The sequence below is a fragment of the Nycticebus coucang genome, chromosome 18 (genome assembly GCF_027406575.1).
Source record: "Nycticebus coucang isolate mNycCou1 chromosome 18, mNycCou1.pri, whole genome shotgun sequence".
Lineage (NCBI taxonomy): Eukaryota > Metazoa > Chordata > Mammalia > Primates > Lorisidae > Nycticebus > Nycticebus coucang.
In genome coordinates, this window is record NC_069797.1 from 22,916,856 (window position 1) to 22,943,645 (window position 26,790).

The 26,790-nt window shown below is 53.3% G+C and overlaps 3 protein-coding genes across 22 annotated transcripts in view; 2 read left to right on the forward strand and 1 right to left on the reverse strand.

Annotated features, from left to right (window-relative positions):
• MINK1 (misshapen like kinase 1) overlaps nucleotides 1–17,260 on the forward strand; it is a 61,634-nt gene extending 44,374 nt beyond the window's left edge. The window contains exons 3-34 of one of the 16 annotated variants that reach the window (XM_053568801.1): nucleotides 418–474; nucleotides 563–688; nucleotides 2,993–3,103; nucleotides 3,497–3,587; nucleotides 4,330–4,460; nucleotides 4,775–4,829; nucleotides 4,963–5,041; nucleotides 5,299–5,474; nucleotides 5,883–5,952; nucleotides 6,332–6,542; nucleotides 8,727–8,843; nucleotides 9,273–9,359; nucleotides 9,567–9,788; nucleotides 10,016–10,189; nucleotides 10,513–10,773; nucleotides 11,193–11,278; nucleotides 11,439–11,549; nucleotides 11,690–11,802; nucleotides 12,045–12,133; nucleotides 12,358–12,381; nucleotides 12,508–12,671; nucleotides 13,049–13,154; nucleotides 13,239–13,376; nucleotides 13,602–13,710; nucleotides 14,372–14,539; nucleotides 14,625–14,768; nucleotides 14,901–15,035; nucleotides 15,231–15,331; nucleotides 15,411–15,560; nucleotides 15,647–15,806; nucleotides 15,904–16,043; nucleotides 16,417–17,260. In XM_053568801.1, coding sequence (XP_053424776.1) covers nucleotides 418–474; nucleotides 563–688; nucleotides 2,993–3,103; nucleotides 3,497–3,587; nucleotides 4,330–4,460; nucleotides 4,775–4,829; nucleotides 4,963–5,041; nucleotides 5,299–5,474; nucleotides 5,883–5,952; nucleotides 6,332–6,542; nucleotides 8,727–8,843; nucleotides 9,273–9,359; nucleotides 9,567–9,788; nucleotides 10,016–10,189; nucleotides 10,513–10,773; nucleotides 11,193–11,278; nucleotides 11,439–11,549; nucleotides 11,690–11,802; nucleotides 12,045–12,133; nucleotides 12,358–12,381; nucleotides 12,508–12,671; nucleotides 13,049–13,154; nucleotides 13,239–13,376; nucleotides 13,602–13,710; nucleotides 14,372–14,539; nucleotides 14,625–14,768; nucleotides 14,901–15,035; nucleotides 15,231–15,331; nucleotides 15,411–15,560; nucleotides 15,647–15,806; nucleotides 15,904–16,043; nucleotides 16,417–16,500 — 3,990 coding nt within the window. In that variant the 3' untranslated portion in view covers nucleotides 16,501–17,260. Of the gene's footprint in view, nucleotides 1–417; nucleotides 475–562; nucleotides 689–2,992; nucleotides 3,104–3,496; nucleotides 3,588–4,329; nucleotides 4,461–4,774; nucleotides 4,830–4,962; nucleotides 5,042–5,298; nucleotides 5,475–5,882; nucleotides 5,953–6,331; nucleotides 6,543–8,726; nucleotides 8,844–9,272; nucleotides 9,360–9,566; nucleotides 9,789–10,015; nucleotides 10,190–10,512; nucleotides 10,774–11,192; nucleotides 11,279–11,438; nucleotides 11,550–11,689; nucleotides 11,803–12,044; nucleotides 12,134–12,357; nucleotides 12,672–13,048; nucleotides 13,155–13,238; nucleotides 13,377–13,601; nucleotides 13,711–14,371; nucleotides 14,540–14,624; nucleotides 14,769–14,900; nucleotides 15,036–15,230; nucleotides 15,332–15,410; nucleotides 15,561–15,646; nucleotides 15,807–15,903; nucleotides 16,044–16,416 lie in introns of all 16 variants that reach the window. The other 15 variants (XM_053568795.1, XM_053568796.1, XM_053568802.1 and 12 more) reach the window with 15 other exon arrangements.
• A 28-nt stretch (nucleotides 17,261–17,288) lies between these two features.
• CHRNE (cholinergic receptor nicotinic epsilon subunit) lies at nucleotides 17,289–22,960 on the reverse strand. Of its 3 annotated transcripts, XM_053568814.1 has the most exons (13): nucleotides 22,938–22,960; nucleotides 22,583–22,696; nucleotides 21,894–22,036; nucleotides 21,720–21,764; nucleotides 21,486–21,595; nucleotides 21,208–21,363; nucleotides 20,800–20,900; nucleotides 20,244–20,444; nucleotides 20,052–20,166; nucleotides 18,651–18,765; nucleotides 18,388–18,574; nucleotides 18,194–18,300; nucleotides 17,289–18,097 (listed from the first exon to the last, which is right to left on the reverse strand). In XM_053568814.1, exons 2-13 carry the CDS (start codon nucleotides 22,593–22,595, stop codon nucleotides 17,909–17,911), a joined length of 1,482 nt encoding a protein of 493 aa, XP_053424789.1. In that variant the 5' UTR covers nucleotides 22,596–22,696; nucleotides 22,938–22,960; the 3' UTR covers nucleotides 17,289–17,908. The 3 variants fall into 3 exon arrangements, with proteins under 3 accessions (XP_053424789.1, XP_053424788.1, XP_053424791.1); XM_053568813.1 differs by lacking the exons at nucleotides 22,583–22,696; nucleotides 22,938–22,960 and adding an exon at nucleotides 22,274–22,528; XM_053568816.1 differs by lacking the exons at nucleotides 21,894–22,036; nucleotides 22,583–22,696; nucleotides 22,938–22,960 and having other exon boundaries at nucleotides 21,208–21,383; nucleotides 21,720–21,762.
• Nucleotides 18,724–20,049, forward strand: C18H17orf107 (chromosome 18 C17orf107 homolog). 3 transcript variants are annotated; one of them, XM_053568818.1, is made up of 4 exons: nucleotides 18,724–19,017; nucleotides 19,148–19,357; nucleotides 19,451–19,729; nucleotides 19,811–20,049. In XM_053568818.1, the coding sequence occupies exons 1-4, from the start codon at nucleotides 18,724–18,726 to the stop codon at nucleotides 19,907–19,909; spliced, it is 882 nt and encodes a 293-aa protein (XP_053424793.1). In that variant the 3' UTR covers nucleotides 19,910–20,049. The 3 variants fall into 3 exon arrangements, with proteins under 3 accessions (XP_053424793.1, XP_053424792.1, XP_053424794.1); XM_053568817.1 differs by having other exon boundaries at nucleotides 19,148–19,729; XM_053568819.1 differs by having other exon boundaries at nucleotides 19,451–20,049.
• Nucleotides 22,961–26,790: the final 3,830 nt, after the last annotated feature.

Below are 26,790 nucleotides of genomic sequence, written 5' to 3' on the forward strand. Positions count from 1 at the left end.
TCTGGCTAATTTTTTCTATTTTTGGTAGAGATGGAGTCTTGCTCTTGCTCAGGCTGATCTCAAACTCCTGAGCTCAAGTGATCCCCCTGTTGTGGCCTCCCAAGAGTACCCAGCCTCTCTTGAGTTTTTACGAAAGTTTGTATGTAGAAGCAGACAGTTTTTAATATATCCTCTTCATCTTTATTGAGCTTATGGCTTGGAAGTCCAGCCAAGGTAGTTTTTCTGTTAGCCATTTTTCTGGCTCAGGAACTCTCTTCTGTTCACTCCCGTGGCTAACATACAGAATGAGGTAGCAGCCGTAGTGATGGGCACTTTCTAAGCTAAAAAATGGCCCAAAGATGTGGACTCCCCCAGAATCATGCCTTCTCTATGTTCTGCTCCCTGAGACCCCTCTGCATTTGGTTCTCTGTCTTGCAGGGTCGGCATGTCAAGACTGGGCAGCTGGCTGCCATCAAGGTCATGGATGTCACAGAGGTAGGGAACAGGGCTGGACAGAGAGAGGGAGCCTTGGGGAGGGAGGATGTGGGGGAGCCAAAAGGCTCAGCTCCTCGCATCCACCTAGGATGAGGAGGAAGAGATCAAGCAGGAGATCAACATGTTGAAAAAGTATTCTCACCATCGAAACATTGCCACCTACTATGGAGCCTTCATCAAGAAGAGTCCCCCTGGAAACGACGATCAGCTCTGGGTGAGAGATGCCCTCTCCTCCCCTCTCCACACTTGGCTGTGTCCAGGATGCTCCTGAGGAATTTGGTATCGGTGCCCAGAGCCTCTTCCCTCCAGCCCTCCCTTGGTCTACCCAGCCTCTCCTGTCTGTGGATGCAGAAGGACCCCATGCCTCATAGGAGCCCCCACTCCAGCCCCACACTCACCCTGCAGGTTTTCTGTCTTCTGTTATTAGCTCTGACCTTCGCCCTAACCAGTCCTCACATTGAATCTGACAGGCACTTAGTAAATACCAAGCAAGACAATTCTGGTAAGAGCTAGAAGAGACCATGGGGAGGTTAGTCCATCCATTTTCCTGCCTTCAAACAAGGTTCCTGGCAAAACAACAGAACCAAAATATTTGTGGAACGTGTCGTGGCTCAGACCCCTTTAAGCAGTGCAGGGTCTTTCTAGATGGTTATTCAAATCAGAACCTGCTGTAGCTGTTTTGGGTCTCCCCTGAATTTCTAAGAGTCATACCCCTCTCTATCCTGGGCACCCAGCGGATTCTCCCAGCCTCACCTTTCATGGTACTGAGCCCAGCCAAAGGAGACAGCAGTAGGGCACATGGCAATGACTATCAGGAGTTTGGGAGCTCATGCCAGGTTTCCGCTTGTAGCAGTCAGCCAAACAAGTACTTATTAAGCAATTTCTGTATACGCTGCACAGATAAAACATGAGCCAGCTTACAAGGCCCTTAGGCTTTTTGGGGGGACACACACAAATAGAGAAAGGTGAGTAACAAGTAGGTGTACCTGCCAGGTGTACAGTGGAGATCATTGAGAGCCAGAGGGTAGGCACTAGTAAGTGGGTGCCCTCCTTCTGGACCTATTGGGTACAGTCTTCCCCTCCTCCCTGCTGTGCTCTGCTGTCCGAGGGGCAGGCACATGCAAATTACTTTTGCATATATAAATATATATCTCCTCCAGCCTTGTTCTGCATTAGTTTTAGTGAAAACTTGGGCAGGATTGCTGATTCCTAGAGGGAGAGGATGGAGCCAGCTTCCCATTTGGCCCCTGAGTCTCTGCAGCTCTTCTCTAGAGTTGCAGGCTGGTCACTCTTTGTGCTTGAGGAGCTTCTCCCAAGGCCTGCCCAGGTTCTCTGCTGTAACAGTCGAGGTAGACCCCATGCACTGTTTATGTCTGTAGCAAGCCTGGAGAATTGCGGATTCTTTGTCCCTTTCTTGCCTCTGAGTCAGGAATGGCAAACTTATTCTGTAAAGGGCCAGGTAGTAATTATTTTAGGTTTTGTAAGTCACAACTCTGTCACAGCTACTTAATTCTGCAGTTGTACCATGAAAGCAGTAATAGACTATACATAAACAAAAGATCGAGGCTGTATTCACAAATATGGGGTTATGAACATGATTGGTTCTATGGGTTTATTCTTAAGTTGAATTTTTATGATACATTTACCTATTACCTGTAATAGTCTCTGTTCATACTTGGAAATTGTACATAAGTTGAATGTTTGTAACTCAGAGACTACCTGTACTTTTATTTAGGTCACTAAAATTCAAATTTTATGTCACTTTCATGTGTCATGAAATGCAATAATTCTTTTGATTTTTTTCCTAACCATTTAAAAATGTAAAAATTACTCATAGCTTTTGGTTGGCTGTCAGTAACTGACCCCTGATCCAGAGAGTAATTCTTTTTTTTTTTTTTTTCTTTTTTGAGGCAGAGTCTCAACTCAGTCACCCTGGGTAGAGTGCTGTGGCATCAAAGCTCACAGAAACCTCAAACTCCTGGGGCTCAACCAATCCTCTTGACTCAGCCTCCTGAGTAGCTGGGACTACAGGCCCCTGCCACAATTCCTGGCTATTTTTTTTCTATTTTGAGTAGAGACAGGGTCTCTCGCTCTTGCTCAGGCTGGTCTTGAACTTGGAGCTGAAGTAATCCGCCTGCCTCCAGCCTCCCAAAGTGCCCAGAGCAATAGTTCCTAACCATTTGGGGGTTTCAGGTTCCACTGAGAACCTGATGAACACGTTGGACCCTTCCTCAAGGAAAATGCACATACCTACATCATTTTCTCTACAGTTTTAGGAATTCCTTGGATTTCCCACTCTGGACCCAGCCCCACTCTGCCATTTTTCTCCCTCTATATTCCCTTTTCTTCCTGGATCTCAGGAAGTCCTGGGGCCTTTGTGAGGGGCTCATGTGCCTGTGTTCCCCAGCTCATGCCAGTTATAGCCCCAAGGCCTCTGGTCTTCCTCCAGGGTTCTAATGAGGGGACAGGGCAGGCCTTGCCTGATACTTTCCTTTCTGGTACCTTCCTGGGACTGTAGCTGGTGATGGAATTCTGTGGTGCTGGTTCAGTGACCGACCTGGTAAAGAACACAAAGGGTAACGCTCTGAAAGAGGACTGCATCGCCTACATCTGCAGGGAGATTCTCAGGGTGAGTGCAAGCCCTTCCCCTGTCTCCTAGTCCTGTGCTACCCTGGCTGGAGCTTCCCTATGGACAGAGCCCCTCCCTAAACTGAGGAAGAGATGCAAAAGCTCTCTGGAGGGAGCAGCAAGCCTGTAGGGTGGGGGAGTGAAGACAGTGTTCCAACCTTGGGAGTGCTCAGGCTGTTGGAAGAAATAAGCCCCTCTCTTGCCAGGCTCTGCCACTTTTCCCCTTGTAACCTTGCACTTGTAAGGAGTTCACCTGCAGCTACTTCTCTGAGGAAGCTCCTCAGCCCAGCCCTGTCTAGACCAATAACTCCCTCACCTCTCAAGCCACTCCCACTCCTTGCTCTTGCCTGCTTCATCCACACTGCTGCTAATTTTCCCTACTCTCCTGTCCCAGGGTCTGGCCCATCTCCATGCCCACAAGGTGATCCATCGAGACATTAAGGGGCAGAATGTGCTGCTGACAGAGAATGCTGAGGTCAAGCTAGGTGCGCTGCTTCCTTCTGAGGCTCACTGGGCCCTTTCACCTCCAAGACAGAGAATAAGGGGTTTCTTTTCCCCCCTGGTGGCTCAGGTCCAACTGCCTGTCTGCTAGGGAGGCCTGCTCTCTCCCTTTTCCCCTCTGCTCCCCTAGGAGGCCCTGCCTCCTGAAAAACCCTCAAGAGCTGTACCTGCCACCTATTCACTCCCAGTGCTGAGCAGGTCCCTCTGGGGAGGTGGGATCTGATGACCCCTCCTGCCTGGGATGCTGTCCCTTGGTTTTCCTCCAAGATGTAGGAAGACTGAATCAGGTTTTTTTTTTTTTTTTTTTCTGAGACAAAGTCTCATTTTGTCACCCTCAGTAGAGTGCCATGGCATTATAGCTCATAGCAACCTCAAACTCCTAGGCTCAAGTGATTCTCTTGCCTCAGCCTCCCAAGTAGCTAGGACTATGGGCGCCTGCCACAACGCCCAGATGTTTTTAGAGACAGGGTCTTGCTCTTGCTCAGGCTGGTCTTGAACTGGTGAGTTCAGGCAATCTATTCAGCCTCTCAGAGGGCTAAGATTACAGGCATGAGCCACCATGCCCGGCCTTGGATCAGGTTCTTCAGGATGTCAGTGGGGTAAAAGAGAGTGCGAGGGTGTCTGGGTTGGGCAGAACCTCAGGTGAGGTGTACACATACACACAGTGGTGTAAGGCCCGGGAATGGTATGACTCCTGCGCTGACCCCTGCCTCCACATCCTCACAGTGGATTTTGGGGTGAGTGCTCAGCTGGACCGCACGGTGGGCAGGCGAAACACTTTCATTGGGACTCCCTACTGGATGGCCCCAGAAGTCATCGCCTGTGATGAGAACCCTGACGCCACTTACGATTATAGGGTATGAGGTGGAAAGTTGAGGGGGCTGTGAGGGCAGGAAGCAAGATAGAGATGATGGGACTTGAGCAGGCTGGGGAACAAAGGGAAGTCTGATGCCTGTTAGCCTACCAGGATTGGGGTGCCTTTTATGGCAAGGAAAGTAAGAGTGGGAAGATGGGATAAGCTGGAGAACTGTGCAGGGTAAAAGGACAGGGCCTCAGGAAGGGGTGCCACTCAGCAGGGTGTTCCAGAGAGACCAGGGGTGAGGAGTGGAGAGAGAGGTTACTGGGCAGAGTTGTCAGAAACATTCACGTGTCTCTTCTCTCCCCTCTGTAGAGTGACATTTGGTCTCTGGGAATCACAGCCATCGAGATGGCAGAGGGAGCCCCCCGTAAGTGCTGAGTCTGCTGGGGTAGGATGGGAGAGAAGTGGGGCCTAGAAAGCAGCTAAAGGGAGGTTCTGTTGAGGGGCCTTTTGGCTCTCAGCATGGTGAATAGGGCTGATGGCATTTCTTCTGTGCCCAGCTCTGTGTGACATGCACCCCATGCGAGCCCTCTTCCTCATCCCTCGGAATCCTCCACCCAGGCTCAAGTCCAAGAAATGGTAGGTCTTTGAGAGTTTGGTCTCTGGGACAGAAATCCTCTCTACAAGGCCACTCTGACCTTCACACCCCTCTCTATTCAGACTTGGATCTTCACTATAGAAGAGGTGCTGGGGGGGGCCAGGGGCAGCCACTGGTGCTGGGATATGGCAAAGATAGGAGGAAATTGAGGTGGCTTTTGGATGAATGATCCACCCCTTCCTACTGTGAGTCCCCTTCTGAGGGGGGCCCTCCTAGTGTGAGCTACCACTGTTTCCAGGTCTAAGAAGTTCATTGACTTCATCGACACATGTCTCATCAAGACTTACTTGAGCCGCCCACCTACAGAACAGTTACTGAAGTTTCCCTTCATCCGAGACCAGCCCACGGAGCGGCAGGTCCGCATCCAGCTCAAGGACCACATCGACCGGTCCCGGAAGAAACGGGGTGAGAAAGGTCAGTGGGCAGTCTTAGGCGAAACTTTGGCCCAGCCTCTTCCTCCAGCACTGACCAGCCTGGCACCCCTGTCTGAGATTTCCTTTCCCACATGCCAACCCCTAGTCCACCTTCCTAAAGGGACCTCCCTTTCACATCTTCACAGAAGCTCCATATTGAGCACATGTGTGTAAGTGCATGCACACGTGTTACCACAGCCTACCTCCTTTGGGATTGAGTCCTAGTCTCTCTGTCCAGGCTCAAACCTGAGACCCACTGTCTTCCCCCGTTGCTCCAAGAAGGTGGGTGGTAACCATCATGCTTAGTCATCCAGATGGACCTTATTAGTTATCCTCATCTAAGGTTTCCCTACCCCGGGGTGGGGTCTGGGACACTGGGTAAAGAAACAGCAGCAATCTTCCCCTACAGAGGAGACAGAATACGAGTACAGCGGCAGTGAGGAAGAAGACGACAGCCACGGAGAGGAAGGAGAGCCAAGGTGGGGTTGGAAAATAAAGGTGGGAGGGTGGGGATAGCAGTGGTCCTCAGCTTTGGGACTGTCAGTCTGGTGGTGGTGGGCACACAGAGGTAGGGACAGACCCATATAAACCAAATCCTTGAGCTAAAAAGTGGGACAAATGAATGAGCCAGAGGTGGGGAGATGGTGATTCAGGGCTGAAAGTGGAGTTCAGGCAAGAATATCAAAAGTGGGCAGGGCCAACAACTGGGCAGAAGGGGGGACGAATTTTCTGGTCACCTGGGAATGGCCAGGGGCAGACTGGTCCAGTTAAAGCACCCACTCAGGCAGGCTCCCCAGGGATGAGAGTGGGAACCACAGGGTTCTGACCCCAACCATTCTTTGTGCCACTTTGACCTAGCTCCATCATGAACGTGCCTGGCGAGTCCACACTACGCCGGGAGTTTCTCCGGCTTCAGCAGGAGAATAAGAGCAACTCAGAGGCTTTAAAGCAGCAGCAGCAGCTGCAGCAGCAGCAACAGCGAGATCCTGAGGCACACATCAAGCACCTGCTACACCAGCGGCAGCGACGCATAGAGGAGCAGAAGGAGGAGCGGCGGCGTGTTGAGGAGGTGGGGCTGTCCTGGAAGGGCCTGAGCCCCGGTCTGGAGCAGCTTCCTGCTGACCTGGTCCATCCCTGGTTCTAGCAGGGCTGAAGGAGAGACAGGAAGCGAGCTGGGGCTTCTCATCCCCTTTTCCAGACTTTTATGGAAAGGCTCTCTCCTCTGTTATCAGAAGCTGGATCCCCAGGCATTGGCCCCCTGCCTAGTTGTATGTGGATGGTTGTGCCGTCAGTATCCCTTGAGCAGAGCCATTTCTTTAGAGTCATATCCATTCCCCATGACAGGACTCTCTCTGTCTTGGTTTCTGCATGTAAACCTCTACTCCGAGTTTATCCTACTCCCACACCTTCAGTCTGGGTAGCTGGGGGAATCTGTGCACAGAAGCTTCAGTGCACCTATCAAGCAGGTGTTGGTCTGAATGTGAAAGGATCCTTTTAAAGACCCTCCTTTTACTTTTAGTTATTTTGGCTCAGATTTTTTTGTGAAGTACAGTCTTGTCAGTTTGGACTAATTAGAGATGGGTGGAAGAAAGTCATTTTAATTAATAGAGAATCCTATTTTTAAGTAAGTGCAGTTTTCTTTTTAAAATATCACCAGTTTATATATGAGTGTGTGCGTCTCTGTGTGTGTATACAGATACATATATAGGGTGGCCATAAAGTTTGTATGCAATTTAAAAGAGTCTGTTTTAAATTGCGCATGATCTTTGTGGCCACCCTGCATATTTGAATTTATTTATTTTGTAGAAGGGCATAGTGGGGAAGGATAGTTATTGTTTTTTTTTAAATACCTTAAATTATGATATCTTTGTTGACCCAATTACATGATTTCAAAGTTCATGCATTGGACTGAACAAAAAATTTGTCTAAATAATAGGCACTAGACCATAGCATCCACACTGTCCTTCTGCGACTCCACGAAGTAGGCTACTATCTTTGTTAAACAAACAATAATTTCCTGGCGGCTCCTGTAGCTCAGTCAGTAGGGCACCGGCCACATACACCAAGGCTGGTAGGTTCAAACCCGACCCGGGACAGCTGAAACAACAATGACAACTCCAACAAAAAAATAGCTGGGCATTGTGACAGGCGCCTGTAGTCCCAGTGACTTGGGAGGCTGAGGCAAGAGAATTGCTTAAGCCCAAGAGTTTGAGGTTGCTGTGAGCTATGACGCCATGGCACTCTACCGAGGGTGACAACTTGAGACTCTGTCTCAAAAACAAACAAACAAAACCCCCAACAATTTCCAAGAAAACCTACTTCAGAAGAGCCTTGTTCAGGTTTTTTTAAAAAAAGTAAATAAGCCAGAGCAGTGGCTCACGCCTGTAAATCCTAACACTCTGGGAGGCCAAGGCAGGTGGATTGCCTGAGCTGACAAGTTTGAGACCAGCCTGAGCTAGCCAGACCTTTTCTCTAAAAATAGCTGGGCTTTATGGCTGGTGTCTGTATTCCCAGCTACTCAGGAGGCTGAGGCAAGAGCATTACTTGAGCCCAAGAGTTTGAGCTTGCTGTGAGCTATGATGCTACAGCACTCTACCAAGGGCATCAAAGTGAGACTCTTGTCTCCATAAAAAAAGTAAATATAGTACTCTGACAGCAGAGTAATAATAAAATCATGTCTGACAAAGCTTTCCTGGAGAAGGCCTGCCAGCAACTTCATCAAGAAATAGGTGCAAGTTCCCACAAGTGTGAAAATACAAGACCCCCTTAGGGCTTGAGCTTAACTTTTATTTTTTAATAGAGTCTCGACTCTTTGAGACAGATCATGAAAGTCAACCTGGCTCCAATTCAACCTGGCTCCAGAGGAGTTAGGGTTAGGGTTACTCCTTGACCTCCTCATTAAATCAGAAGGGTGCTTTTCTGTGTGCGGGTACCTGGTGCCCTCTTGTGACCAAAGGGTATCACTACAGCCCATTCGTTTCAGACTTTAATGGAGAGGATTTGAGACCAGTAGCCGTTGGTTTTGTTGTTTGAGGAGCATGGGTAAGGGAAGATGTCCCATTCATCCCACTCCAAGGGTAGAAGTCAGCCTTGCGGCCTCTTTCTTCATGTGCCCACAGCTACCCCAAGCACGCCCTGTGGGCTCTGGCGTAGAGTGGGTGTATTTGTAGAAGGGAGCTCCTGGTTCCCCCTACCCGTCGGTGCTGTGGCAGTATCTAGGACAGACCCTAAGCCCTCCTGCCTCTCCCCACAGCAACAGCGGCGGGAGCGGGAGCAGCGGAAGCTGCAGGAAAAGGAGCAGCAGCGGCGGCTGGAGGACATGCAGGCGTTGCGGCGGGAGGAGGAGCGGCGGCAGGCGGAGCGAGAGCAGGTACCCGTCCCAGCCAGCGCACCGCACACTCCCGCCGCCCTCCCGCCCGCTCCTGCCGCCTGCCTCCTGCCTCCCTGCTCCCCAGTGCCCTCCCCTTCTCTCCCCACTCCCAGATTCCTCCTATCTTTTCTAGCTTCACTCTTTCTCTCTGTTTTCTCCCACCCTTCAACCCCTACCCTGGCTCCCCGCCCTCCTGTCTCTGTGTCTCATTCCGTCTCTGCCCCTCCCTCACTGCCCCCACCGGGCCCCTACCCCGCTTCCTCCTGGGCTTACCCATGGGCCACACTGCCCCTCGGGGCTCATCCCCTGCCCTCTCTTACTCTCCCTGCTCCCTGCCCTCCTCTTCCAACTCCAACTCGCTGCTGCTGCCTCTCCTCTGCCTCTTCCTCTCTCCCTGCCCTTTCCCCCACCCCCACCCCCACCCCCCAGGAATATATCCGTCACAGGCTAGAGGAGGAGCAGCGACAGCTCGAGATCCTTCAGCAACAGCTGCTCCAGGAACAGGCCCTGCTGCTGGTAACGGGGTCCCTCAGCGTCCTCTGGGCAGATGCTTTCCAGAGCTGCTTTGCTGGATTGGGATGGGAACACATCAAGGGAAGGGATTCACCCAAGGCATCAAGGGAAGACATCTCCTCTCTAGGCAGTTGGAGAAAAGAAAGGGCATGCCTGCTCTGACTCCCAGGACCACACCCTGCTGAGCCTTTCTTCCTACCTTGGACCCAGGAATACAAGCGGAAGCAGCTGGAGGAGCAGCGGCAGTCAGAACGTCTCCAGAGGCAACTGCAGCAGGAGCACGCCTACCTCAAGTCCCTGCAGCAGCAGCAACAGCAGCAGCAGCAGCTTCAGAAACAGCAGCAGCAGCAGATCCTGCCTGGGGAGAGGAAGCCCCTGTATCATTATGGTCGGGGCATTAATCCCGCTGACAAGCCAGCCTGGGCTCGAGAGGTACTTGCTGCCTCCTTTGTCTCCTAACACTCTATCTTCCCAGTCTCATTGCCTGAGTCCTGGAGAGTTGGCAAAAAGCAGTTGTTTCACAGTAGCAGGCACTGAGAAGGGGAAAGTGACACACATAGTACAGGCTGCAGGGCTAGAGTGGTTAGAGCAGGTGGGGACCTAAGTTTTGAGAACAGGGAGGAGACAGCTGGCTGGCTTGACATCATTTTGCATCACAGGTAGAAGAGAGAACAAGGATGAACAAGCAGCAGAACTCTCCCTTGGCCAAGACCAAGCCAAGCAGCACAGGGCCTGAGCCCTCCATCCCCCAGGCCTCCCCTGGACCCCCAGGACCTCTTTCTCAAACTCCTCCTATGCAGAGGCCGGTGGAGCCCCAGGAGGGACCACACAAGGTGAGTCTCTCCCCATTCCCATCTTAAGTTGGAGACACAGGGAGCTTCACTCAGAGTACAGGTACACACGTGTGTCCACGTACCACACACACATTCACTTAGTTCGTAGCCAGGATCATGGACTGCAGGATGCACAGGCAGAGACAGTCACCTGCCTGCTGCTGCATGTGTTTGTTTTGTCCTGCCTGTTCTCAGGCTTTAGAAACCTTCTGTCCTTTGATGGAGAAAGGGGCATGTAATACCCTTCCCAGCCCAGACCCAGACTTGTGGGTGGGGATATGCCACGGAGCGGGCAGCCCACCCTCCCTGGTCTCTCCCTGCAGAGCCTGGTAGCACACCGGGTCCCACTGAAGCCATATGCAGCACCTGTACCCCGATCCCAGTCCCTGCAGGACCAGCCCACCCGAAACCTGGCTGCCTTCCCAGCCTCTCACGACCCTGATCCTGCCATCCCCACACCCGCTGCCACGCCCAGTGCCCGGGGAGCTGTCATCCGCCAGAATTCAGACCCCACCTCTGAAGGGCCTGGCCCCAGCCCCAACCCCCCAGCCTGGGTCCGGCCAGACAACGAGGCCCCACCCAAGGTAAGGACAGCCCTGTGGGTCTAGGAAAAAAATGGAGAAATAATAACAAGAGGACAAGGAGGGAGAGTAAAGCAGTGGGGGAGGTAGAGATGGCATTCAGTGTGGGAAGTGAAGGAGAAGCTAAGGTATCTTCAACCTGAGGGTTGACTGTCAGTGGGTGGATGGTGCGCCGATCCCCACGGGGAGTATGGGGATGGAGAAATGGCCAGGATGTTTCAAGAGCACTAGGGGACAGACTTTCTGGGTTAGGATCCCAGCTTTGCCATTTCTACTTCATGATCTCAAGCATATTTATTAACTTCCCCAGGCCTCTCAGTTTGCTCACCCATAAAGATAGGGGACATACCTCTCAGAGTTGTAGGGGACTGCCTGGCATAATGCTGGCATGGGGTACGGTGACCCCCACCTCCTCTTCACAGGTGCCTCAGAGGACCTCATCTATCGCCACTGCCCTTAACACCAGTGGGGCCGGAGGGTCCCGGCCAGCCCAGGCTGTCCGAGCAAGGTAACGCCTGACTGGGGTCTGAGGGCAGACTAGGGAATTGGGGTTGGGTGGGTAATGGGGAACTTGACTAGATTACCCGCTTAGGGGTGGGCAAGCCCCAATCCAATCACTGTAGCCCCCCACCCCCCCGCCCGCCGGCATCCCTGTGCTCGCTCCACAGACCTCGCAGCAACTCCGCCTGGCAAATCTATCTGCAAAGGCGGGCAGAGCGGGGCACCCCCAAGTCTCCAGGGCCCCCTGCTCAGCCCCCTGGCCCGCCCAACGCCTCTAGGTAATGGGGTGTTCCCCACTCATGCCCACCTCTCACTTCTGCCACTTGCTTCCCTGGTGATGGCTCCCTCTGCAGTGCAGCGTGATGCCCGGGGGGGGGAGCAATGTGTTCCCTGACCCTGGCTCTGCTCCCCCCTTCAGTAACCCCGACCTCAGGAGGAGCGACCCTGGCTGGGAGCGCTCAGACAGTGTCCTCCCGGCCTCTCATGGGCACCTTCCTCAGGCTGGCTCACTGGAGCGAAACCGTGTGGGAGGTACGTAATCCAGGGCTGGGGCAGCCTACTCTGGGTCTGGCCATGGTCTTGATCAGGATGGACCCTGCCTTTGGTGGCTTTGGACCAGGACAGCTGCAGGGCCAGGGAGGACCTGGGCAGGCATGGAATGTGGCATTGAACTGTGGGGTTCAGGGCTAAAGGTAGTCAGCTGAGGTGTGGGTTTGAGGCTACCCCCTGTTCAGGTATCAGTGACCTCCTTTCTCCCACCCTACTATATCCAGCCTCCTCCAAACTGGATAGCTCCCCAGTACTCTCCCCTGGGAACAAAGCCAAGCCTGATGACCACCGCTCCCGGCCAGGCCGGCCCGCAGTGAGTCACCTGGTGGCAGGCATGGCCCTGCTTTGTCCTGTTTGAGGGCTTAGGGGCTGGACCTGGAGCCTCTAGAGCCCCTGGGGAGTTGGGAGCAAGGGCAGGGCCCCACTAATCTGAGAAGAAGTGTGGGGAATCACAGGGCTGGCACTTCTCAAACCACTAACCTTTCCAACCTCTCTCCTGCCTCTCCGGCTGCCTTTCTTGCCCGCGGCCCCTCCCAGAGCTATAAGCGAGCAATCGGTGAGGTTAGTGAGGTGGGGCCTGCTTGTGGGAGCCCTCTCCTGCTACCCTGCCCGGTCTCCTCTCCTCCTCTGTACCACCCCGCCAGAGCCCATCTTCTGCCCTTCCCTCATACATCTCTTCCCTTGCAGGATTTCGTGTTACTGAAAGAGCGGACTCTGGATGAAGCCCCTCGGCCTCCCAAGAAGGCCATGGACTATTCATCATCCAGTGAGGAAGTGGAAAGCAGTGAAGAGGATGAGGAGGAAGGTGATGGCGAGCCATCAGAGGGGAGCAGAGACACCCCAGGGGGCCGGTATGGGGGCATCCTGGGGGTGGAGTCTACCTGCTCAGAGGCCCAGGGAGAGGAGGAATGTGAGCAGAGGAGGGGACGGGGCATGGGCAAGTCTGAAGGAAAGCGGCTCCTCTTCTCTAGAGAATGGGGCAAGGGTGCTGATGTCCTGTCTCTCTCCTGCTGTCCTGTTGTGGATGAGCCTTTTCAGGTGCCTCTCTGCCCCTGGCCTTTGTGCCATGTAGGGTATACCTAACAGTGGAGCAGAGTGGGGCTGTTCAGTGAAGACCAAGCAGGTCACATTTTGAATACGGGCTGAAAGCTCTAGTCTCTGTCTGCTTCCTGTGGCACTTGTGTGACAGGCAGGACCTAGGGGGGCCACACCTTCCTCTCTCCCACAGCAGTGATGGAGACACAGACAGCGTCAGCACCATGGTGGTCCATGACGTTGAGGAAATCCCTGGGACCCAGCCCCCATATGGGGGCGGCACCATGGTGGTCCAGCGTGTGAGTGGGCCTCCCCCACCCATGCCCAGTGCCCTGTGTGTGTCCTTCTTGGCCCCAGTGATGACCTTTCCCTCTGTCCTATAGACCCCTGAAGAGGAGCGGAGCTTGCTGCATGCTGACAGCAACGGTTACCCAAACCTGCCTGATGTGGTCCAGCCCAGCCACTCACCTACTGAAAACAGCAAAGGTCAAAGCCCACCTTTGAAGGATGGAGGAAATGATGTAAGTAGGCTGGATGCAGGTCTGTGAGAGAAGAACCTGGCAGTGTTCAGGAAATCAGGGTGCTGGATCACTGCAGTGTGTGGGAGGGGACAGAGCACTTGAACTGTGTAGCCAGAGATTCCGATGGGGGAAGTGGGGCCTGGGGACAAGAGCTGGGCAGCGCCATTGGCTGGGGTTGCACTGATTTGCCTGACTGCTGCACAATCGCCCCCCTCCGCCCCACAGTACCAATCTCGTGGGCTAGTAAAAGCCCCTGGCAAGAGCTCGTTCACGATGTTTGTGGATCTAGGGATCTACCAGCCTGGAGGCAGTGGGGACACCATCCCCATCACAGGTGAGGATGGGAAGACAGATCTGCTATGAGGCTGAAGTCCAGAGGTGGCCTGGAGGGGAGCAGGTGGTCCTCTGAGGATGCAGCTTTCCAAAGTGCAGGACTTTTGAGATCCCTGGGCAGAAAAGGAAAAATGCTCAGAAAGACCAAGGGCAAAGGTTTAAAACTAGTGACAGGCTCAGTGCCTGTAGCACAGTGGTTACAGCAGCACTGTGTACATACAATAAAGGTGGTGGGTTCGAACCCAGCCTGGGCTAGCTAAACAACTGCAACACAAAAATAGCCAGGTGTTATGGCAGGTGCCTGTAGTCCCAGCTTCTTGGGAAGCTGAGGCAAGAGAATCACTTGAGCCCAAGAGTTGGAGGTTGCTGTGAGCTGATACCACAGCACTCTACTGAGGGTGACAAAGTGAGACTCCGTCTCAAAAAAAAGAAAAAAACTAGTAAGTGACAGAACTAGGACTTGAGCCAGGCCTTTGACTTGGAGTCCAGAGCTCTGTTGCATCTTCCTTGTACCTCCTCTGTTCTCCAGTCTTTCCCCTCCCTTCAGAGTACTTTGAGACACTAAGGCTACATTTAGGGGGATTGGGATAAAGAGGCACCAAGGCCACATGTAAGGGTAACAGGGCTACAACCCATGTTCCCTCTTCTTCCTCTTCTGGCAGCCCTAGTGGGTGGAGAGGGTACTCGACTTGATCAGCTACAGTACGACGTGAGGAAGGGCTCTGTGGTCAATGTGAACCCCACCAACACCCGGGCCCACAGTGAAACTCCTGAGATTCGCAAGTACAAGAAACGATTCAATTCTGAGATCCTCTGTGCAGCCCTTTGGGGTAAGCTGGGGCTAGGATGACTGACGGGTCTGGTCAGGTGGGTGCCTGGCTTGGCTTCTGACCTGCCAAAGGGCTCCTGTTGCAGGGGTCAACCTGCTGGTGGGCACGGAGAATGGGCTGATGCTGCTAGACCGAAGCGGGCAGGGAAAGGTATATGGACTCATTGGGCGGCGACGCTTCCAGCAAATGGATGTGCTGGAGGGGCTCAACCTGCTCATAACCATCTCAGGTAGGCAGAGTATGAGGGACAGGACTCAGCTCCTTGGGCTTCTGTCACTGTCTCCCTTGGGAGGAGGGAAGCCTTGGTCCAGCAGCTGGACCTAGGATGAGGATGAGAGTATGTGATGTGTCTGTTCCTCAGGGAAAAGGAATAAACTGCGGGTGTATTACCTGTCGTGGCTCCGAAACAAGATTCTGCACAATGACCCAGAAGTGGAGAAGAAGCAGGGCTGGACGACTGTGGGGGACATGGAAGGCTGTGGGCACTACCGAGTTGGTGAGGATGCCACAACAGGGTGGCCAGGGCATGCTTATTTATGAGAAGAGAGAAACAGTCCTGGGCCATATGACTAAGAAAAGCTTGAAGCCAGAGACTCATGGCATGGGATGGGCTAGTGTGGTGACAACTGCCAGGAGGGGCTGGCAGCCCCAGAAAGGAAGCTTTGACATCCATCTTCTCTCCTTTTCCCAGTGAAATATGAGCGTATTAAGTTCCTGGTCATTGCCCTGAAGAACTCTGTGGAGGTATATGCCTGGGCCCCCAAACCCTACCACAAATTCATGGCCTTCAAGGTAATCTCATCCTCAGCCTACCAACTCTGCCCCAAGGCTCAGCTCCTCTCCCTGTGCTGAGCCCTTCTCTCCTCCACAGTCCTTCGCTGACCTTCCTCACCGCCCTCTGCTGGTTGACCTGACCGTAGAGGAGGGACAGCGTCTCAAGGTCATTTATGGCTCCAGTGCTGGCTTCCATGCTGTGGATGTCGACTCGGGGAACAGCTATGACATCTATATCCCTGTGCATGTGAGCTGGGTGGAGATGCAGGAAGGCTGGGAGCAGCCAGGCTGGGCACCAGATGTGGGGGCTCCAGCACACCTTCTCTTCCTCAGATCCAGAGCCAGATCACGCCCCATGCCATCATTTTCCTCCCCAATACTGATGGCATGGAGATGCTGCTGTGCTATGAAGACGAGGGGGTCTATGTCAACACATATGGGCGGATCATCAAAGATGTGGTGTTGCAGTGGGGAGAGATGCCCACCTCTGTGGGTAAGCAAGTTGGCACCCTCAGAGCTGTGTGCCCAGAGCAACCTGGGACAGGGGCTGGGCTGCATCTACTCAGCCCTCAACTGCCTTGTCTCCACAGCCTACATCTGCTCCAACCAGATCATGGGCTGGGGTGAGAAAGCCATTGAGATCCGCTCTGTGGAGACAGGCCACCTGGATGGGGTCTTCATGCACAAACGAGCCCAGAGGCTCAAGTTCCTGTGTGAGCGGAATGACAAGGTGGGAGGCTCTTTCCCTCTTGAAAGGGCTGTGCTGTGCTGACTCCCATGACCCGAGACCCTAAGCAGGGTTCTGGGTGAGGGCTTGGTGATAGTCTTTCTGAAAGGTGGCACCCTGGGGATACAGTGTGCAGTCTATCCTTCTTTGCCTTCCATTTTTAAGAACTCTGCAGATGCTTTCACTGAGGGTCTGGTAGTTTACCCTCTTCCCCAGCATTTCAGCCTTTCATGGGGATGAGGAACATACTCTGAGGGTCTCATTCTACAGTTTATCTCTGTCTTTTTCTCTGTCCCCCACTCCCTCTCACCCAGTTTCCATCTCCCAATTAATTGATACCCCAACCCTTGGTGACGACTTCTCCTACCCTATTCAGGTCTTTTTTGCCTCAGTCCGCTCCGGGGGCAGCAGCCAAGTTTACTTCATGACTCTGAACCGTAACTGCATCATGAACTGGTGACAGGGCCCTGGGCTGGGGCTGTCCCACGCTGGACCCAGCTCTTCCCCCAACAGCCAGACTTCCCAGGCCTCTCCTTTTTCCCCCCTCCCTGGGCTTTTGCTTTTACTGGTTTGATTCACTGGAGCCTGCTGGGAACATGACCTCTGACCCCCAATGCTTTTGTGATCACGTGACCATCCTCTCCCCAACATATTCTTTCCCCAAAACTGTGCCCCTCTCCAACTTCTGGGGAGGGACACAGCTTCCCCTTACCAGGAATCAAATGGGCCTAGCCCCACCTCCCTTTTCTCCACTTCAGAGGAAAGTGCTGGGGTTTGGACCCCTTAACCCACTGCTGCTGACTGGGCAGGGCCCTGGACCCCTTAATTTGCACGTCAGGGGAGCCGGCTCCCCCCTTGAATGTACCAGACCCTGGGGGGGGTCACTGGGCCCTAGGTTTTTGGGGGGTCACCAGCCACTCCAGGGGCAGGGACCATTTCTTTATTTTCTGAAAGCACTTTAATGATTCTCCTCCCCCCAAACCCCAGGGAATGGAGGAGGGACCCCGCCAACCAAAACATTCCCCCTTCCCAAACCAGATCCCCTCTATTGGCCTCTGCCCCTCCTTGGAGTGAGGGAGTAGGATGCTCTCCCCTCCAGCCCCCCTTGCTTGCATCTGTACATAGTGTGAGCAGCAAGTAGCCCTTTTCCTCCTCCCTCCCCCTTCCTCAATGTAGTGGCCTTGGATATCCCGTTTGTTAATAAAGACAATTCAACCAGCTCCCACCATTTCAGACCCTGTTTATTCTGTTTTCCCTCACAATCCTAGATACTAACCAGAGAAAGCCTGCAGAGTTAGGATGAAACAAAGGTAGGGTCAGGGTAGGGTAGGATCAGCAATGAGTGACTCTTAATGGGGTAGAGTAGGGTAGCAGTAGGGTGGTATGCCAAGAAATGCTAGAAGAGATGACTGAAGGAGGGCCTCTGGGCCTGAGGACCACCTGTGTTGAGAGTATTTGGTCCCTGCCACTCCAGCAGAGCCAGGCCAGAGACCGACAGGGCTTCTGTCTCCATCCTCCCTATGTGCAAGCCCTGCAAAGAGGTCTGTCTGGTTTGGCTGTCAGATGGACTAAGTAGCTTAAAAGCTCATAGGTTCCAGAATGACGTGGGGCTGGGGCTGTGCCTGTAAAGCTGGGAAGTCAGCAAGGCTGCATGAAGAGCAGGCCTTACTTTCTGAAGGATTGGTGCCAAAGAGCCCACCTGAACCATCTGCCTTCTGCTGAGCCCTGCCCTGGAGCCAGACCTAAGCATAGTAGCGCACACCATTGGGAAGTAGTGCACACTCTTGGGAAGTTCAGAACATACAGATGTATCAGCAGTGGAAAGGATCATAATACAATGACGACAGTGGCTTTTTTCATAATATTTCCTACTGGAAGTGAGGGGGGGGAGTTGGTGCTGGCGCAGATTGGATACAAGGTGGAAAGGGGAGATCAGGCACTTGGTTGAAGTAGCCCCCAAGGAAGATGAAGCTGGAGCCCACGCCGAAGAGCACCAGAGCAGCCCAGAAGCAGATGTTGTCAAGAGCCTTCCCTATACGCACCCAGTCGGACACCTCCTGGGGAAGGAATAACACAAACTGAGTCCGTAAAAGAGCAGCTGCAAGAGCCAGCGGCAGGCCCAGGAAAAAGTCGGGACCTCTGCGGTGTCCCACCTCGCCGGCGGCCTCCTGATCTCTCATGCTCTCAGCCACGAAGTTCACGGCATCCACACAGCAGCGGATCTCGGGGGCAGCGGACCCCAGGCTCTGGCAGAGGGCAGCTGGCAGGGGCAACACCGGGGGTGGGTCATTAGGAGCCTCCCCCGCTGCAGGCGCCCCTGTTGGCCTTGCGGGTCCACCGTGCTCACCGGTCCGGGTCCCGTGCCGGTGTCTCTGCCCCTCAAACACGAGTTCACTCCGCGGCTTTTTCAGTATCAGCTCCTCCGCTCGGAGCAATAAACCCACTGATGACGCCCGCCTAGGGGGCGAGGCGGCCTGGTGAGCCTCGGACGGCGACTCGGTGCCCAAGATGCGTGGCAGCAGCTCCAAGAAAACCTAGGGTCGGGGTTCGGGGCGGGGATTAGCTCGAAGCCCCTCCTCCTGCCCCGGAGCCGCCCCGCCCCGTGCTTACGTAGCGCAGCCGAGAAGACATGGTGTGAGTGGTGGGCGTCCTCAAAGACACGTTGAGCACAAAGACGCAATTCATGACAATAAGCGTGGCAACCACCATGACGAAAATAAGGTACCTGGGGAGCCCGGAATGTGTGATGTCACAGCCTCCCACTCCCCTAGCCACAGAGGGCGCTGCTGGTCCTCTGAGCTCACAAACACTTTCTCTCCGCCTGGGCTGGAGCACGTCCTCGAGCTCTCCCCCTCGTCGAGGCCAGACGCTTCCCCTGGCCCTTCTGCCCCTTCTACCACCGGTAGCGGCCATGAAGGGGACCCCCAGCTCCCTGGACACCCTACTGTGGGTCTACCACTTCCACAGCTCCACGGAGGTGAGGCTCCATCAATGGCCCCGCACAAGGGCGGCGACACCTTGACACCCTCTGGGTAGGTTTTCAGTGCTAACCCCATACCCGTGACCCTCGGCCTATGGAACTGACACTACTACCCCGGCTTCACCAGGTGGCTCTCCAGCCCCCGCTTCTATCTTCCCTGGAACTCTCTGTGGCCGCAGCCCATGAATATCTGGAGCAGAGGTTCGGAGAGCTGAAGTCCCTGGAGCCCCGGCAGCCGAAGGAGCCAGGGGAGTCTCCTGCACCGAAGCCCACACTGGGGCTGGTGCTGAGAGAAGCCGCGGCTAGCATCATGAGCTTTGGAGCCACATTATTGGAGGTGGAGAGGGGAGAGAAGGGGTCGAGGAAGGGGGCTAGGGCGGCGGGAGCTGGAGCCTCTGAATCCTCACTAACCCCTGCACCCACAATCCAGATCTCAGCCCTATGGCTGCAGCAAGAGGCGCGGCGACTAGACGGCGGCGACGGCAGCTGGGGCCCAGCCCCCGATGCCGGGGATCCGGGTGCAGCACTGGCCCGGGTAGCTCAGGCTGTCAGACAGGGGGCTCTGCACGCTTGGGCTTTGGCGGGCACGAGCTCCCAGCTCCTCGTCCAGGGAGTGTGGCTATGCCTATGTGGACGGGGCCTGCAGGGGTCCGCCTCATTCCTGCAGCAGTGGCGACGGCAGCTGGGCCTCAGAATCCCCGGGAAATCGGTGAGTTCAGAATGGGGAGGTGAAGTAGGAGGCCAGAGGCCGCGAGGCTGGTAGGCACTGACCCGGGCCGTCCTCCAACAGAGATACTCAGGAGACCTCCAGGTAGCGTCCAGCAGCAGCGCGGAGGACAGGGGACCGGAAAATCCATCACCATCCCAGCCCCACCCCGCGTCCAAATAAAGACCAGCAAGGAGAGGAGACAGCCAAAGCTTCTCCAGCTGTCGCTTAGTTCCGAGGCGCCCCTACACCAGACGCCACTTTGGCGCCGCCTTCCATACTGGCCACGCCCCTGTGGGCACAGCGCGGCCCACTCCGCCCTCACCTGCCCAGCAGCGGCACGCTCAGAGACGTCTCTGGGATTTTCTGGGCTGTTAGGAATAAGAAGACCGTCTGGGCGAGCAGGACGTTGATGGAGACGGTGCATTTCTGGCCACCGGCTGGAAGGAGCACCCAGTAAGAGTGGGTCTCTCCTTCCGGGAACGAACTCGGGTTTAGGGTTGGGGCTACTGCTTACCCTGCGCCGGCAGGAAGTAGGCGAGCAGCACTAAGCCCGAAATAAGCACACAGGGCACGATGATGTTAATGATGTAGAAGAGAGGCTTCCTGCGGATAATCAGCGTGTAGATGACGTCAGTTTCCCCAGGGCTGTCAGCAGAGCTACCTTTGTAGTGGCGGATCACCCCGGGACAGAAGTCAATGGCCCACTCCCCGTTCTCTGCAGGACAGGAGGTGCGGTTAGCTTATTTGGGACCCGCACACCTGACTGCAGAAACCTGTAACTCCGGGCCAGGGAGGAAGATGCAGCTGTCTGGGCCAGGGTGAACTGTTTGGGCCATGGGCCATCAGGATGGGGGCAGAAAAGGGCATTCCTGATGAGGTTATGGAAAAGACCCCCAGCGAGAAGGGAGGACTCGAGTGACAGTCAAGAATGATCTCAGGGAAGGAAGGGGCTAAAAGCCCGGTTGCCAAAGTCAATTCCCCTATCGTTTATCTGGAGCAACACTACTCTGCAAGTCTCCTCCCTGGACCCTATCTAGAAGCGCGTTTTTCGAAGCAGGCGGGGGCTTCACCAGTATAGGCCTTAGTGTCGATGTCGATCTTGTCCACGGTCTGTCCGTCATAGTCCACGCCAAAGGTGAACTCCACCTCTTGGGCATTGTACGTCTGAGACCTGCGGAGCCAGGGAGAGTCCCGGAGGGTCCCGCCCCCATCCCCACCCCAGAAGCTCAGACCTGGGCCCCAGCCTCAGGCCCAGCCCTGGAAGTGTGGACCTTGCAGAGTAATAAGGCTCCATGCCTTTATTCAAGCCCAGCCTGCAAGCCTCTTTCCACCCCTACTTGGAAACCACCCTATTCCAAGGCTTGGCTCTGCCTCCTGTGCAAAGAGTCCCACCTCAGGGATGCCACTTTCCTCATCTGGCTCCGCCCCTACCTCAGGTCCCTCCCTTAATCCTGGGGCCCCTGGGTAACTCTTCCCACCGGAAAATGAGTGAGCAGTTCTGCCAGTCGAAGGGAAAGTAGGTGACCTCCACGGTGCAGGTACTGCGGTAGATGGCCGGAGGCAACCAGGTCAGGAAGCCGCCCTCAGAGACTAGCACGTTAGCGTAGTAGGCTACCCCGAACTGGCCATCAATACTGTAGGGAAAACGGGGTTTCTGCACAGATCCACAATTCTTCCAAGCACCCCTGTCCCAACCAAGTCCAGCCCAGCCCCCCAGGCCAAATTCCCTCCAGCCAGGCTCCAGCCGGGTCCTCACTTGTTTTCCAGCACAATCTCTGGTAGCCATACAAGTTTTGAAGGGACCCGCAGGGTTTTTATGCCCCCAAAGTTGTCCTTGCTGTAGTTGAGTCGGTAATCTTGCCAATCCTAAGGGGTGGGGGACCGATATTGTGTGGCCCTGCATCTCCCACCTGGTGCTGCCTGGGAGAGAAGTTCAAGTGAAAGGGGTCCCCTGGGCAAGACTTCACATGGTTCCCCAGTTTTGACTCACAATTCCAATCCAGATGCTAGTGGTTAGAGTCTCCTCTTTCTCATTCTGGAGGTAGGGAGAAGATTGGAATGATTGAAGTGGGATTTTGCTGCCAGAAATGAGCTTTAGGACAGAGCTCAGTGGTTGCGGCCAGAAGTAGGATTTCAGGCTTTGGGTGAGAATGGGAGATCTTACCAGTGAGATGAGATTTGTCAGGGTGACCTTGAGGGTGACAGTGACAGTATCCTCAGGCTGCTTCACTGGCCGGCTTCCTGGGTCATAGTTGTCGAAGAGATGGTGATAAAGACGCAGCTCCTCATTTTTCCCCTCACCGCTGCCTGTGATGGGGTCAAGAAAGAAGGGGCATTGGAGATGAAGAGGCAGGAGCGCCCCTCCTCTGGGACTGCACAGGTCTCTGAGGCTGTGTATTTTTCTGTGTCTGTCTCCTGAACCAACACTGTTGCCCCTAAGGACCAAGTATCTTGTCCCAGACTATTCCTTGGTCTGTGTCTTCGCTCTCCTTGTCCTATGTCAGTGTCTGCGTGTCTCCTTGCTTCCCCTGACCCCGTCCTTACCAAGAAGCCCCAAGAGGAGCAGGGCACCAAGCAGAGCCCCCATCACCCTGCTGTCTGATTCTCAGGGTTATTCTGAGCTTCGTCAGGCTTGGAGCGGGCAGGCCAGGGTGCATGTGTGAAGGGGAGGAGGGTGTTAGTTCCGGGCTAAGTTAGGGGACTGTCATCTAATCCTCTTTCCACCTCTGCTGCAATTGGGGATATTTTGGCTGCTTCCAAAGACAGCTGCCCCATCCTGAGTTTCCTGCTCCCTGTCCCCACCCTATCCCAGCATCCTTTGTTTGGTCTTCAGCCAGCTCCCCAGCCTCATACCTGATCCTTTCATGAGAAGAGCAGGCCTTTAATAGCACCTGGACCTACAAGCCTGGCAGCAGGAATGGGGGACACTGCTTTCAACATGCAATGGCATCCTTTAAGTAAGCTGCCCTGTGCAAGTGATTCTGCCTGATGAACATGCCTGGGGATGTGACTCCCAGCTATGTGGAACACACACTATCACCACCCACAGCCCATCCAAAGTCACACCAATGCAGTTGCTGCTGGCAGAGTTTGGCAAAAAGCAGTTTCTATAAAGACCTAGGAATAAGACAAATGGCCAAAGAGGATTAGCCTGCAGTAACAGAGTCTCCACCAGGCGGAGGAGATCAGGCTGCAGTACAGGGTCCACCTCCTTCTCCAAGCAGATCCCTGTGGCTGCGGGTGCCAGTCCCTCTGGGTATGAACACCTGCCACACTTGTTTCTCCTTGCCTCTCTCTGCTGCCACCTTGTGGCCACAGATGACAATACTGTCTTCCCCACCCCACAACCCAAAACACATACACACCTTTTATTGACACTTTCAGTGTTTCTCAAAGTCTTCTTAAATCACTATAATTAATTACCTGGGGTGCTTATTTAAAATTAAGATTTCTAGGTTCCATCCCCAAAGAATCCTGATTTAGGGAGATGGCATTCTAGGACTATGGTTTTTTCGGGGAAGGTGGTTGTTATTTTTGTTGTTTTGAGACCGAGGCTAGAGTGTAGTGGCATCAGCATAGCTTACTGCTGTAACCTCAAACTCCTGGGCTCAAATGATCCTCTTGCCTCCGCCTCTGAGTAGCTGGAGGCTTGCACTGCCATGCCTGGCTAATATTCCTACTTTTTGTAGAGACAAGATGTTGCTCAGACTGGAATCTGTATTTTTTATTTTTATTCGGGGATTCATTGAGGGTACAAAGAACCAGGTTATACTAATTGCATTTGTCAGGCAAGGTCCCTCTTATAAAGGTGTTCCTCCCCCAAGAGGGTGCCAAACACGGTGACCCTCCACCCACCTCCCTCCTTCCCTCTCTCGCTCCCCCATTCCCTGACCCTACTGTGTACTAGGTCATTAATTGTCCTTATATCAAAATTGAGTACATTGGATTCTTGCTTCTCCATTCTTGTGATGCTTTACTAAGAAGAATGTGTTCCCCCTCCATCCAAGTTAGTACAAAAGATGTATAGTCTTCATCTTTTTAATTTTTATTTATGTATTTATTTATTTTGAGACAGAGTCTCACTATGTCGCCCTTGGTAGAGTGCCATGGCATCACAGCTTACAGCAACCTCAAACTCTTGGGTTTAAGCAACTCTCTTGCTCCCAAGTAGCTGGGACTACAGGCACCCACCACAACGCCCAGTTATTTTTTGGTTGTAGTTGTCATTGTTCTTTGGTAGGCCTGGGCTGGATTTGAACCCACCAGCTTGAGTGTGTGTAGCTGGTGTCCTAGCCGCTGAGCTACAGGTGCTGAGCTGAGTCTCCATCTTTTTTAGTGGCTGAATAATACTCCGTGGTATACGTATACCACAGCTTGTTAATCCATTCCTGCACTGGTGGGCATTTAGGTTGTTTTCACATTTTGGTGATTGTAAATTGAGCTGTAATAAACCTAGTACAAATCTCCTTATAATAAAAGTTTTTTTTTCTTCTGGGTAGATGCCCAGTAATGGTATTGCAGGCAAATGGGAGGTCTAGTTTGAGTTCTTTGAGGATTCTCCAAATTTCCTTCCAAAAAGGTTGTATTAGTTTGCAGTCCTACCAGCAATTTTAAAAGTGTTCCCTTCTCTCCACATCCATGCCAGCATCTGCAGCTTTGAGACTGTGAAATCTGTATTTTTAAGAAGCTACCTAAGGGCTCGGCACTTGTGGCTCAAGCGGCAAAGGCGCCAGCCACATACACCTGAGCTGGCAGGTTCAAATCCAGTCCGGACCCTCCAAACAACAATGACGGCTGCAACCAAAAAATAGCCGGGCATTGTAGTGGGTGCCTGTAGTCCCAGCTACTTGGGAGGCGAAGGCAGGAGAATCACTTGAGCCCAGGAGTTGGAGGTTGCTGTGAGCTATGATGCCACAGCATTCTACCCAGGGTGACAGCTTGAGGCTCTGTCTCAAAAAAAAAAGAAGAAGAAGCTACCCAGGTGTTCCTCATGGGGAAGGAGAGGGTAGACTAAGCACTTTTTACGCCTTGACACCTCACTTTCTCACACCAGTCCTGCAAAGCAATTATCATTGTCCTGAATGCAGGAAAGAAAGCCCTTCAGGTCAAGGTCCAAGATCACACTAGATTGACAATAATGCATGCACCTTAGCAGTTAACTACATGGCTCCTGTATACCTGGGTTCATTGTACATTTCACGGAACACTCATGTCCATCCTTTGGAAGTCTCCTATCTTTACTTATGAGGTCCCTCATAATGTTGGAAGTGAAAACACCAAAGACCACAATGTCCATGCGGCTCCTATCCTTATTTCTGACAAATCCTTGAAGCCTCTGCTCCCACTGCCAGCTGTCTTCTTAGCCCGTGTTTTCCAGTTCAGACCCCCAGAGAACATCTCTTTGACCCAGGTTACTTCCTTGCATGGGTGTTGACTCTCAAATCTTTGCCGCTGCTTATTCCGCAGCCTCTGGGTCAGGGCCTGGGCTGAGAGTTGTTGTGATAAATGCAAATGTTTATTCAAACATTAGTGGGCCCCTACAAGGTTCCCCTCGTGGGCCAGGTGCTGTGGTTATGGAGGTGAACAAGACAGGCCTCGAGGAGTTATCATCTAATAGGCAAGACCTATAAATAGTGAGTGACACTAGAACTGGGAAAAGAATAGAAAATGTAAACCAGTATGCATGTTCTCTCTAATTTGTCCCTTTTTGACTGTGTGGTTTTGCATCATTTCACCATGGTCTTTGTCCCAAATTGACTTTTGGCTTCTCTCTGCAGATATAGCCAATGTACCTTTGCTCCCGCCACTGCCTGCCTGATGCTATGAGGGCTGGGGGCACAGACACCAAAGGGTCATGGGTTCCCCTGAGATAGTCCCGTTTACCAAGGCAATAGGGTGTGGCAGGCCCTAGGAGCCACAAGTCTGGTGCCTTTCACCCCCTCCCAACCCAGCCTGTTTCCTACATAATCACTTCCCAGAATATCCTGTCAAAATCCCCTTCTCACTGCTACAACTGAAATTTCAATATATCTTCCCCACAAGATTGAAACTTGAAATATTGCTTCCGAAAGTGACTGTGGCAGAGGCCCTTCAAGGAAACTCAAAACCCAGAGTCCAGTGTCCTCTGGTTTAAGTGCATTTTCACCCAAGTGTGATTTCCATCCATTCTCCAAATAATGGGCTGAATCCTTAGTTTAAGCATTTTAGGACATCACGTACATGGTGTATAAACAGTACATCAAACACCCCCCACCCACCCACCGTAACATACAAAATGCAATAGTGGGCAGAACTTCATCTGGACAACCTGCAAGAAGGAGAGGAGATTGGGGTGGGGGGTAGAGTGAGTAGAAATCCTCATTTAGACCCACATACTGCAGCATGGGCCATTGGTCCCAGTCATAGATCACAGTCACAGGAGAGCACCTTGCTGCAAAGCCCCTGGCTGGAGATGTAACTTGTAGGTGAAGATCTTGCAGAAACAGTGAATCTCACAGATTCTCCTGTAGAGCCAGCACATCAGATATCCTTCCCCTAGAGAAGTCTCCAGGAGGGGCTTTTGGCATCACCACCACCCCCGGTAGCACATTCCTGCCAGGGCTAGGTGCAGAGCTGAACTACCCATCTTTTCTCGGTTCAGTTTGCCCACAGTGAGGATCACCGGAGGGGCTGACATTCCCTGTGCAGTTGGTGGAGTCAGGCACAGGCCTGTTAGCCAGGCTTGGGTTTTGTATTCTTATAATGAAAATTCCACAGAAACTTAGTGGGCTGTCTGACAATATTTTTCCCCCAGGGATGCCTTGACTTACAAGCTAGATCCAGAGATCTCAGCTCAACAGGAAGCCACTCCCTTCACCGACTGGCTCTTGGCTAGCAAGTTGCAACAGCTGCAGCCACCCCCAGCCTCCAGGCTGCCAGACTGCTGGCTTAGCAATCAGTGCCTTCACAGTGGAAATATCCTCAAGCTGGTTAGATGAGGGCCACCTCTGCATTTAACACAAACACCTGCTCTTTCTTTTGTAAACAGGGAGAAGCAGGTTTGGCTAAGCCAGGACGTGGAG

Excerpts from the sequence above, each read along its gene's own strand:
- C18H17orf107 (XM_053568817.1), top strand. The coding sequence starts at position 18,724 with ATGACAATAAGCGTGGCAACCACCATGACGAAAATAAGGTACCTGGGG. Across the intron at positions 19,018-19,147 it reads ACTTCCACAGCTCCACGGAG|GTGGCTCTCCAGCCCCCGCT; the intron begins GTGAGGCTCCAT and ends CGGCTTCACCAG. Across the intron at positions 19,730-19,810 it reads TCAGAATCCCCGGGAAATCG|AGATACTCAGGAGACCTCCA; the intron begins GTGAGTTCAGAA and ends GTCCTCCAACAG.
- CHRNE (XM_053568813.1), bottom strand. The coding sequence starts at position 22,316 with ATGGGGGCTCTGCTTGGTGCCCTGCTCCTCTTGGGGCTTCTTG. Across the intron at positions 21,596-21,719 it reads CTAGCATCTGGATTGGAATT|GATTGGCAAGATTACCGACT; the intron begins GTGAGTCAAAAC and ends CCCACCCCTTAG. Across the intron at positions 18,301-18,387 it reads CCGGCACGGGACCCGGACCG|CTGCCCTCTGCCAGAGCCTG; the intron begins GTGAGCACGGTG and ends TGCCCCTGCCAG.